This window comes from Panicum virgatum, chromosome 9N (genome assembly GCF_016808335.1).
Source record: "Panicum virgatum strain AP13 chromosome 9N, P.virgatum_v5, whole genome shotgun sequence".
NCBI lineage: Eukaryota > Viridiplantae > Streptophyta > Magnoliopsida > Poales > Poaceae > Panicum > Panicum virgatum.
In genome coordinates, this window is record NC_053153.1 from 78,725,571 (window position 1) to 78,736,987 (window position 11,417).

Genomic DNA, 11,417 nt, shown 5'->3' on the forward strand with positions numbered 1-11,417 from the left:
GGACTCTGATGGTGACACTCAATAGAATGTTACATTAAAATGGGGTGTTAATTATTTTCTTTGATAATTGCTACCTAGCGGACATATTTAGCCGTTTAGAAGGAGAAGAGTTACGATCTTTCTCAAGACACTGATCTTGATGGCGTACTGCAGCCACCACTACTCCTAGAAAAAAAGGCCTTAGGCACCGGTTGAAGAGGGACATTGGTACTGGTTTTTCCAACTGGTACCCGAAAACTGATACCAAAGGCTAGGGTCATTAGCACCAGATAAAAGAACCGGTGCCTAAGGCTCAGCACCGGATAAAAGAATCGGTGACTAAGGCTCTCTTACCAAAAATATTTTTGGCACCAGTTGAAGAGGGTCATTGGTACCGGTTTTTCCAACCGGTACCCGAAAACTGATACCAAAGGTTAGGGTCATCAGCATCTTTCTTACCATCTCATCTACACATCACTTATAATGGGAAGAGAGATATTTTCCTTTTAAAGTAACCCATAGATAAGCCCAAGGTACCGGTTAGTAACACCAATCGGTACCTACGACTCATAAGGTACCGGCACCAATCGGTACCTAAAGCCCATCCATAATCCATAGGCACCGGTTGGTGGTACCACTCGGTACTAATGTAAAAGTTACCACCCGGTACTTATGAAGAGCCTTAGGTACCGATTGGTGTTATCAACCAGTACTTAAGGCTCGTCCATAGGTTCCATCCAGCATAGGTACCGGTTCATCTTCATACCGGTACTTTTGGAGTTGACCTTTGCCGTGTTTTCTAGTAGTGCATTGAAAAAGTTATTCGATGAATCTTATTAATTGTATATAGAATGCAGTACTTATCCATACTTATTTCAAGATAATGTTTTTTCCACACATGTTTTTCCCACAAATACTTTGCATAAAACTATTGTTTACCGAGTTTTTAGTTGCTTGACTTGCAGGTTTAGTTTACGCATGGCAAAGGTTGCTTGAGTCTGAGCTCACACTGCACACATGCTTGCAGTTTTAATGGGAACATGCTGGTATTTTATGCCTTATCTGGTCCTAAACTTGTTAATGCTAAAATGTGTTTCTTGGAATAATAACATTGCAGTTTAACACTGCAACATGTCAATAGATATGCCACACAAGATATCAGACAAGAATATGTGTTAGTGATGAAGAGAGATATTTTGTATACATGGTGGGCAGATAACATTTAAAATCTCAGATATTGCTAGCTTGCTCTTTACATACGTTTAATAAATTTTTGGAATAATAATTTTATTGTTTAATATTTTTTAAATCACCTGCGTGTGTCATGTAGTACACTTTATTGGTTGAAAAAAAAAGACAAATTGCAGCGTTCGTTTACTATCTGCGTACCCAGGCCAGCCAGGCAATGTGGGCTACTGGGCTGGTGGTCTTCTTATCGGGCCCGTTATGGATACTCCGTACTAGCTCCACAATAAGGTCCATCAGACCAACCTAGCCCGGCCCGTGAGTTCCCCTGCTCGGACGTAGCGGCGGGTCCCACACGCCAGTTTTTGTTCTCTGATTTGTTCTTTGTTCTCTATTTTGAAAAGCCAGAAAAAATCAACGGGGTTTAATATCTCTCTCTCACACACAGAGAGCTAGGGTTCCCGCCCGGATCTGCTCCGCCTCGCCGTCGGCTAGCCTCGGCCGCGCGAAGCCATGGACTTCGACGAGTACGAGTACCTGGAGAAGACGGTGGAAGCGTCCGGGGCGCCGGGCAACGGCGCCGCGGTCCTCGAGTCGGGGGAGAAGGAGAAGAACAAGGAGCGCAACTCCCGCCGCCGCTCTTCGGGCGGCGACGAAGAGCGCGACGACGCCGAGCGCAGATCCAAGCGTTCTCGTTCCGAGGAAGGCCGCGACCGCGATAGGGAGCGGCACCGGCAGCGGGACCGCGACCGGCACCGCAGCAGCCGGGAGCGGCGGGACAGGGACCGTGATGACAAGGAGAAAGAGCGGGAGAGGGATAAGGACAAGGAGAGGAGGAGCCGCGACCGCGAAAGAGAAAAGGAGAAAGAGAGGGAGAGGGAGAGGGAGAAGGAGAGGCAGCGGAGGAGCCGGAGCCGGTCGGAGCGGCGACGTGATGAGGAAGAGCGTGATCGCTACCGTGACCGCGATGTCAGGTACAGGTTCATGGCCAACTCCGAGCTTTATTGAAACCGCTTGAACATGACATCGTCTTGTGTGGCATCTTCACTATAGTTTTTATAATTCAGTTGGAAAGAGCGAGGTAAACCTAATATAGCTTGGTCGGATTGAAAGTCAAGTTATGCCAGAATATTTGTCTCGTTGCAAGCAACCAAGCACTCAAATTGTTTGGCGTGAATGCTTTTCCATACTTAGGTTTAAACTAGCACTGATCATGTATCGTCTTGTGTACTTGGTATTCCATTACAATTTGAGCTTGCAATCTTTCTTTTTTTTTTCTTTTACTTAATAGTTAAATAATTCTCTTTTCACAGGCGTAGGAAAGAGGAGGCCGTGGAACCCGAAGTTGATCCTGAGAGAGATCAGAGGACTGTGTTTGCTTACCAGGTAGATTTTTAACTACTATTTCACACTGTTGTCTGTGTAACCTCAAATCTGAATCTTTTTTGAATTACAATTGCAGTTATCTTTGAAGGCAGATGAAAGAGACGTATATGAGTTCTTTTCTAGGGCTGGAAAGGTGAGAATCCCTCTGATTGCAGTTTCTTTTATTCCACTGGTCTGGCTGGTCCTCCTTATGTTCATACACAAGGATCCAGTATACATAATATTAGTTTGCTAGACTTCTCCATTAATTAAACATATACTCCCTCCGTCCGGAAATGATCTACACATGAAGGTCTTCGCAAATACCAAGGGGCAGCAGTTAATACATGAATAGGCCAATGGATGCTATGGAATTTGAAGAGACACCCAATACATGCATGACTACTACTCATGTGAAGATCAATTTAGGACGACTCAAAAACACTCATGTGTAGATCATTTCCGGACGGAGGGAGTAATATGATTGAGAGGATGTTAATATTGCTAATTGATAAGCCTAAACATTTGAGTTCATAGAATTATTTGTTTACCCACATTTTGTAGTGATAAGATATTTTCTGTTGGTAGTCATTTGTTGCTTCTTATTCTTGTTGGATTGAATCATTTTTTGTGCTTGAACACTTAATTTATCTTTCTAGGTGCGGGATGTTCGCCTCATTATGGATCGAAACTCACGACGTTCTAAAGGAGTTGGGTGAGTATTTGTATATGAGCAACTTATGCAAAATGTATTCAATTTGCATAGCCTTGCATTTCAGTTTTTAACATGGAGGGGGTGGCATTTTGGCCTCTCCATTGTTCCTTTCACTTCTTGATACACTGAACTGAAATTTTATGCTAGAACAAACCTTGCAATTAACTGGCATGGTGTCATAATATTGAAACTTATCCCCTTTGGTATCCATTATTCATAGGGCTTGCTGTTGCACTTCAGCCTGCTTGCTCTTGGAAATTGAATAACCCAAAATTGGTAAGGAATAATTGTTCTTCTGGAGTCCCCGTGGTTCCCTGAGTTTCTAGCTCTTTGCTGCCCATGGATTTACAGCCCCAGATTAAGGATTGCCATTGTCTTTGATGGCCTCATATAAGATATGGTTTGTTTTGGCATAAGCTAGTTACTTCGGCAACATTTTTCAACTTTTTTTATAAAGATACTCCAGCTTTCTCAAATGGCTGCACTGAAATAGAGGTGTGTATTGGTGGATGCAATTGGTCTTATGAAGCTCATGTTGTCATGGCAGCTATAGAGGGAGAAAAATTGATTAATAAATGAATTTGGGGCTCTATGTTGGGCAGCTGAGGAGCCATGAGTGCCGGAGCTTTAAGTTGATGGAGATAAAGTGGCAAGGACTTTTCAAGTCCATGTAGTCTAACTGGTAGGATGTCTTGTGGAGGTGGCTGTAAGCGCACAGGTTGAAAGTTTTCATCATCCGCAGAATGTGGTTTGCTTAAGTCGTTTTTCAAGATTTTGGTTGTCCATGGGAACCAGTTTTTGTACTGTGTTGCTCTAGTTGTGGATTATGTTTACATTTGCATTTTAGCTGTAGATACACAATTTTCAAATGGAGAGTATATTCATCAATTTTTCATACTCGGCAGGAATATTTATAATTTGGTGTGCCTGCTGGAATAATCAGCAACTTATGAGTAAGATGGAATACAGGATCATATTGGTAACAGTAAGCTGTGCTGAGTGCCACAGTTCCACATTACTGGAGTCCATTTCAATGCAAAATCGAAACTAACCTCGATTTGGAGATCAAAATATCAAATGCTAGATTTAGTTAAAATTATATATTTTGAACATAACTAACTGTTAGGACAAGTTTTACTTTGTTGATGGCTCCAATGTGATTTTTGTCTGCTATTCACATTATGCAGGTACATTGAATTCTATGATGCTATGTCTGTTCCAATGGCGATAGCTCTTTCCGGTCAGCTGCTTCTTGGTCAACAAGTGATGGTCAAGCCTTCAGAGGCTGAAAAGAACTTAGTTCAGTCAACTGCTTCTTCAAGTGGAGCTGCTTCCGGTGGAGCAAGGAAGTTGTATGTTGGGAATCTTCACTCCAACATCAATGAGGATCAATTGCGACAGGTCCTTGTCAAACATATTGTTGTCTAACTTTATATGCTTGGAGTAAGTTTGACTCTTGTTTATTCATATCATTTAAATCTTGCCAGGTATTCGAACCATTTGGACAAGTGGAGCTTGTCCAGCTGCCACTGGATCCACTCACTGGGCTATGCAAAGGATTTGGTTTTGTGCAGGTAAGTATTTCTATACGAGGCAATTTTGTTTTCTGTTGGCATTTAATTCTCATCACTTGTATTTTCATAATTTAGTTTGCACGCCTTGAAGACGCAAAAGCGGCTCAGAGTTTAAATGGGCAACTTGATATTGCAGGAAGAGTAATTAAGGTAAAACATCGCGTTTCATTAAATAAATGTTCAGCTGTCTGACGTTATAGTAACCATTGGCCATTGGCCAGGTTTCAGCTGTGACAGATCAAGTGGGTGTGCAAGTTAGTGGAGCAACCACCGGAGATTTGGATGATGATGAAGGTGGAGGTTTGGTGGGTGTCATTCTCATTTCTATGAGATAATTTGAGTAGTCTATACTTTGACATAAATATGTTCTCTTTTAGATTTATTACTATTATTTTTTCAAGTATGATGTATGTCTACATTAGGAATCAATATTGGCTTTTAAAATTTTTATTTCCCTTTTATTTTTTCCATATAGCATTCGAGTATTTATGCTTACATCTACTTCCCTTAAATTAGCTATAAGTGCATTTAGTGTCCCACTGTCCCATACTTGGTGGGCTCCTGCACTGACTCCCATTTTAAAGAGCTCTGGCTTATTTAGCACATAAGCAGATAGTAAATAGGCTGAAGGGATCTATTATACGGGTCACCCTTTTTCCCTTTCTCATCAATATTTGTTTTATTGATATTAGAAGTTGATAAGCAAAAGCTGTTTACATTTTCCTATTTGTTTTTGTTTACACGGCGTGACCAGTAGTATCTGACACATATTAATTTTGAAGCATCATGTTTGATGTGTGTTCCCTGATGTATGCAGGCACTGAATGCTAGTTCCAGAGCTCTTCTAATGCAGAAATTGGACCGTAGTGGCATTACAACCAGGTAAATTTTGGGAGGCTGATTGCATAATAATCATCTTGACATATTTGATATCTCAATCTATTAGTACAAGTTCCTAACAATCTTATTTTACTTTAGTTCCATTTTATTAATATTATTTATTAATTGGGTTTATTAATTAAGTGGTAGTGGGAGCTGTGCTTGCTGAAGTTCTGAATGGACTATGCTTCCATAGTTTGGTTAATCTTGTGGCCTTTGGGCTGCAGAGGCTGCATAGACTTGATTTCATTTTAGAATGTCCATTCTCTTGCATGTATGTGTGCCATCATCTGTTCCGGATTCTCTCATTATTGACATTTACTATATTATCGTCAGGATTCATCCACCACTACAGCAACACTGTTTCCATATATGTCTAGCTTGTCAAGGTCATTCTCCATGGACCTCCTCCAGTTCTTTGGTGTAAAGTGGTTTGGTTGAAATATTCTGTTTACTGCAGTTCTAGCATCTAGTGCTACTTTCAAAAGTGCGAACTGATGATGTTTGCAACTTACGATATGAGGAGGAACTTGTTACTGTACCTTAATATTCTTCATGAACCAAAATTGATGCAAACTTGAGAAGTTGCTTCCAACTCCATGAGAAGCTTAAGCCCTAATGGCTTAATTTTGTTCTTTTTTCAAGTTCTGAAGGCAGATACACTAGTAGTTTACCGCTGATATATCCTTCTCTCTCTGTATCTCTACTTAATGCATGTTTCGAGCCTGTTTAGTTACCAAAAATTTTCACCCAAAAATTTTTACCTCCCCTTTGAACACATGCATGTAGTATTAAATATAGTTAAAAAATAAAACTAATTGCACAGTTTGAATGTACACGACGAGACGAATCTTTTGAGCCTAATTAGTGCATAATTAGCCATAAGTGCTACAGTAACCCACATGTGCTAATGATGCGGTCAAATGCCTCAAAAGATTCGTCTCACGGTTTCCAGGTGAGTTCTGAAATTAGTTTTTTAATTAGTATCCGAAAAACCCTCCCGACATTTGGTCAAACAGTCGATTTGACATCCAAAAATTTTCATTTTGGGAACTAAACAGCCCCTTCATATCTTTTGTGTATCTGCAGTTTGACTGGTGGGATGGGCCCTACTGGTTTGAATACTCCGGTGGGAATACCAACTGTATCCATCCTTGGTGCTGCTCCTGCTGCAGCTCCTGTTCTGCGCCCTACAGTGCCTGGTCTTGGTTCAATTCCTGGGGCAACGCTCCCCATTACCCCATCTATTGAATTGGCACCACCTAGTGAATGCCTATTGCTCAAGAATATGTTCGATCCAGCTTTGGAGGTCAGGGTCTTTTTTACCGCCACACTTGTGTTTTATGCCAAGTCACTTAATTGCTACTTGTAGATGTTGAGAGTTTTTTTTTGCCCAAAGCTAACAGATAATTTATTATGCTACCTTTTGCAGACGGATCCTGATTTTGATTTGGATATTAGGGATGATGTTCAAGAGGAGTGTTCCAAGTTTGGCCAATTAAAACACATTTTTGTGGACAAGTAAGTCGGTAGCATGTTTCATTTAAATAAACCTGTCATGCTTTGCGCCTAAAGCTCTTTTTTTGCTGTACTCCAGCATGTTGGCTTGCTAATTTTCATTGAGATATAGATAAATCTGAAGTGTCGGTTTACTGTAACGTTTCTGTTTCAGACAAAATGTGCCGCAACACTTGTGTCAATTCTTTAATATCACAATTGGGGTAAAATGTGTCCTTAGGATGTAGATTTGGTTGCACTTTGAGACCTTTTCTTCACGTTTTCTTCTGTTCTGTCTCTAGCACAATATGAGTGACAGATCTTCCTTAAATTACTTTTAATCAATAATATAATCCTGATCTGTTATCTTTCTCTAACCGATTTCTGTTGTAATTGTGGAGCAGAAATACGGAGGGTTTTGTGTACCTTCGGTTTGATAGTATAACAGCAGCTATGAGTGCACAGAAAGCACTTCATGGAAGATGGTTTGCGGGGAAGATGATTACAGCAACTTTTATGGTATATTAAATGCTACCACCCTATTTTCCTGTTTTTTTCCGCATTTTTGGATCTCTATGACGAGCTTGCTCAAATAATGGTTTGTTTGGCAGACGCCCCACCAGTATGAGATGAAGTTCCCGAGCTAGTGGGCAGATGCTTGGTTAAACTGGATATAGTTGCTAGGTCTCATGTATGGACATATCTACCTTACAGTATTCGAGCATAGTCGTGTTAACTATTAGTGGAGAAAAATGATTTAGTGGCTTTGTCGCGTAACGTTATGTCATCAAGCAGTTTGTAATCATGTGCTGCCTGGGTAATTAGCATTTCGATTCAAAGCGTGTGTAAGTGCTGCAATTTTGTTTGCGCGAACGTGTATTCCAGAAGGGACCAGCATAGTGTCTGTAAGGTTATCATTATTTATTTAAGTAGCAAAAATAGGTCGCGTTCGCTTCGGGCCGCGCAGCGGGTTCCCGCGCAAGCGCACTGCCACGGGCCCCACGCCAGCGACCGCGCGCCAGGCCACGGCTGGGGCCCGTTTGGATGACACTAGCACAAAAAAAGAATTTTATCTGTATAAAACACTAAATGAAATTTATTTGTAAAATTTTTTTATGGATGGGTGTAATTTTTCGCGACGAATCTAATAATGGTAATTAATCGATGATTGACTACATTGATGTTACAGTAACTATTTTCTAATTGTGCGGTTGAAGGTTTCATTAAATTCGTCTCGCGAAGTAGCACACGGATTATGAAGTTAGTTTTGTAAATTATTTTTATTTAATATTTCTAATTATTAGTCCCGGGCGCCTGTCACGTGGCGCGGGAGCCCCACGTCCCGCCTGTTTCCCAGCACGCCTCGCAACGCAAGTACCCATGCGGCTGGGTCGCATTGACGAGTCGCTGGCTTGCGGCGGAAGGGAGAAGGGACGGGACGCTCGGCCTGGGTGGTACCCTCGCTTAAGTGGCGGATGTCAAAGGCTGCCCGCTGGTTGGAGAGATGCCTGTGCGCCTGCTGCAGGCGACTGACGGCTGATGCGCGGTGAGCTCAGCAGACTGGCCGGTTTCACTTGATCTCCGTGACCTATCGGACCGTGGCCGGTTCCTCATGCTGTTGTGAGCAATGGCATATCGTTCCAGAATCGCAAGGGGCGAATAGGCGAAAAGCTACAGTTAACCTCCTGCTATTATTATTAGATCATGGGACTCCAGTTTCGACAAGAGTTTGACATGAACAAAGCTCCAGTGGTCGGTGGAGTTCGTTTACCAGCCTAGGAAGGGGGCCGCAACAACAATCAACGTTGAACACATACTCCTTCCGTTCCATAATGTAAATGGTTTTGACTTTTCTAAATTAATATATTTTTCTATGTATCTAAATATATATTATATCTAGATGCATAGCAAACAATATAAATTATAAATCTAGAAAAGACAAAACGATCTACCTACATTTTGAAACGGAGAGCACATCACAGGCCACTACTAATCACTAGCTAACCACCACATTAACAGTTCATGACAATTACAATTACACATCACCACTCCTCGCTCCACTCAAGAACATCGGGCGGGGCAAGAGGCGTGCGGTTCAAGGCAAAACCCCGGCGCGCGGAGAGCAGCGGGGGAGGGGCCGAGGGGGGCCCTCCCCCGCCGCCTCGGTGGGTGGGGCCCGCCACGACCCCGCCCTGCCCCTGGACAGGACTCGCCGCCACAAGCAACCACGCACTAGCAGCAGCAGCAGTTAATAACAAATAAAATAATACTTTTTCTTAGTAATTTAATACTCCCGCGGCGCGCGCCTGCGCTGCACGGCCGCCCACGCGTCACCCGCCGGTTCCCGCCCCGAGCGTCCGAACAGGCAGCGCGCCACGACAGGCGGGGTGACGCCGTCACACCACGCTCACGGCGGCGGCACCGGCTGACGGCGTGAGCCGCGTCGCCGTCACGAAGTCCTCGCCCTCCCACCACGGCAGCCAGTCGAACTCCGCCGCAGCCGCCTTGGACGGCGCCGCCGCGGCGCCGATGTCGCCGAGCTCGCCGTCGAGGAAGTCGAACGCCGGCAGCGCGGGCGCGGCGGCCACCTCGTCGGGGCCGTACCGGAGCAACGAGGTCGGCGAAGCGAATGGGCAGAACGGGGCGGCCGCGTCCACCGCCTGGGGCTCCGGCTCCAGCGGCGCGGGGGGCGGCTGCGCCAGGGGCGAGGCGAGCGCGTCGTCGTCGTCTCCTTCGGGGTCGAACGCCGCCGCCGCCTCCCGGCGAGGGCGGGGCTTCATGCGCGCACACCGAGACACGGGGGCGGACGGGAAGTTGACGACAGCCTGGCAGCCCTTGAGCCGGAGCGCGGCGTCGTCGTACACCGCCGCGGCCTCCTCGGCGGTGTCGAAGGTACCGAGCCACAGGCGCTTGCGCTGCGCCGGGTCGCGGATCTCCGCCGCGAACTTGCCCCACGGCCGGAGCCGCACGCCGCGGAACGACCGCCGGAACCCGGCCGCGGCAGCGCGGCGCCGCGCGAGCGCCGCGGCCGCCGAGGAGGCCAGCGGCCGCTTCTTCGGGGGCACCAGCGCCAGCGCCGCGGGCGCCGAGCCTGCGGCTTCCACGTCGATGTGGATGACCTCCCGCACGCGCCGCTTGCCGCGCTCGTCCTCGTCGCCGGAGGAGTCGGTGTCCGTTGCGTCGGCGTCCACGAAGTAGACGCGGACGCGCTTGGGCCGGGGCAGGGGAGGCCCAGCGCGGCGGCTCCGGCCGGAGGCGAGGGAGTCGGCGGAAGACATCGCCGGAGGCCGCGGGTCCACCGGTGCTGCTACTGCCACGCCGCCGCCGCAAATTTCATCCACCACGAACACCGCAAAAATCTCCAAAATCTCGCTCAAACCAACCCAAACCTAGAGCCAAAATCCCCCCAAAAATCCCCAATTTCTGGGAAGACCAGCACGAAACCCGCTCGAAAACGAAGAACTCCCAAGATTTGGAGGGCTTTGTAGGGGTTTATCTCCACAGATCTACTGCTCCGGCCCCGAGTGAGCTTATAGCAGCAGCTCACACTCCAAGAACCGGGTCAAACAAGCAAAGGCGCCCCCAAATCCCCACCCCAAGACCTCAAAATCAGATACGAAACCTATGAAATCGAGTTCGCGGAACCCACGTATGGAGCTCCCCTCGCGGCGAGAAGCCAGGAATGTGTGCGATTTGTGGGGTTTAGAGGGGGGGGGGTGCTGGTGCTTAAGGGCGGGAAAGGGGGCAAGGGGAGGAGAAAGGATGCCCGGCGCGCGGGAGATGGAGTCTGCTGCGCGCCGAACCCCCTTTTCCCCCGCTCGCCTTTTGCTCTGGTGAAAGGATAAAGCTTGGGCAGTGAAAGAGTGACAGCCGTTGGATGGATTTCAACGGTGGATACACCCACGCCAGTTAAAGCTTGGGCAGTGAAAGAGTTACAGCCGTTGGATGGATTTCAACGGTGGATACACCCACGCCAGTTACGTGGTGCAATCCCGCTCCGATGCATAGAGGCTGTCTACATTCTGATCAGCTAGTTCTGCAGCCGAACAGGGTTCAGGAAATGCAGTAGAGTTGTTGGCGGCTAACAGCAAGCATTGACAATTTGAAGCTGCGCAGGCAGAGTTGAATCGAAACAGGGCAGCAGGTAGACAGGGGAGGCGATCAGATCAGGCATAATACGAATCAGAAGAAGCATTACCAGGAAGCTAAGTTGATCGGTGCAG

At 46.1% G+C, this 11,417-nt stretch overlaps 2 protein-coding genes across 4 annotated transcripts; one reads left to right on the forward strand and one right to left on the reverse strand.

The window, feature by feature from the left end:
- The first annotated feature begins 1,537 nt into the window (after positions 1 to 1,537).
- LOC120689769 (RNA-binding protein 39-like) lies at positions 1,538 to 8,149 on the forward strand. 3 transcript variants are annotated; one of them, XR_005681435.1, is made up of 15 exons: positions 1,563 to 2,138; positions 2,478 to 2,550; positions 2,627 to 2,683; positions 3,189 to 3,244; positions 3,465 to 3,520; positions 4,432 to 4,645; positions 4,732 to 4,818; positions 4,894 to 4,968; positions 5,040 to 5,123; positions 5,636 to 5,700; positions 6,034 to 6,086; positions 6,787 to 7,006; positions 7,130 to 7,218; positions 7,599 to 7,713; positions 7,806 to 8,149. XR_005681435.1 is itself a non-coding variant. In XM_039972168.1 (13 exons), exons 1-13 carry the CDS (start codon positions 1,678 to 1,680, stop codon positions 7,839 to 7,841), a joined length of 1,632 nt encoding a protein of 543 aa, XP_039828102.1. In that variant the 5' UTR covers positions 1,538 to 1,677; the 3' UTR covers positions 7,842 to 8,149. The 3 variants fall into 3 exon arrangements, 1 of the variants encoding a protein (XP_039828102.1); XR_005681434.1 differs by lacking the exon at positions 3,465 to 3,520 and having other exon boundaries at positions 1,538 to 2,138; positions 7,806 to 8,108; XM_039972168.1 differs by lacking the exons at positions 3,465 to 3,520; positions 6,034 to 6,086 and having other exon boundaries at positions 1,538 to 2,138.
- Positions 8,150 to 9,115: 966 nt separating this feature from the next.
- Positions 9,116 to 11,097, reverse strand: LOC120692688 (pathogenesis-related genes transcriptional activator PTI6-like). Its single transcript, XM_039976064.1, has one exon. The coding sequence runs from the start codon at positions 10,470 to 10,472 to the stop codon at positions 9,591 to 9,593; it is 882 nt and encodes a 293-aa protein (XP_039831998.1). The 5' UTR covers positions 10,473 to 11,097; the 3' UTR covers positions 9,116 to 9,590.
- Between the last annotated feature and the right edge of the window lie 320 nt (positions 11,098 to 11,417).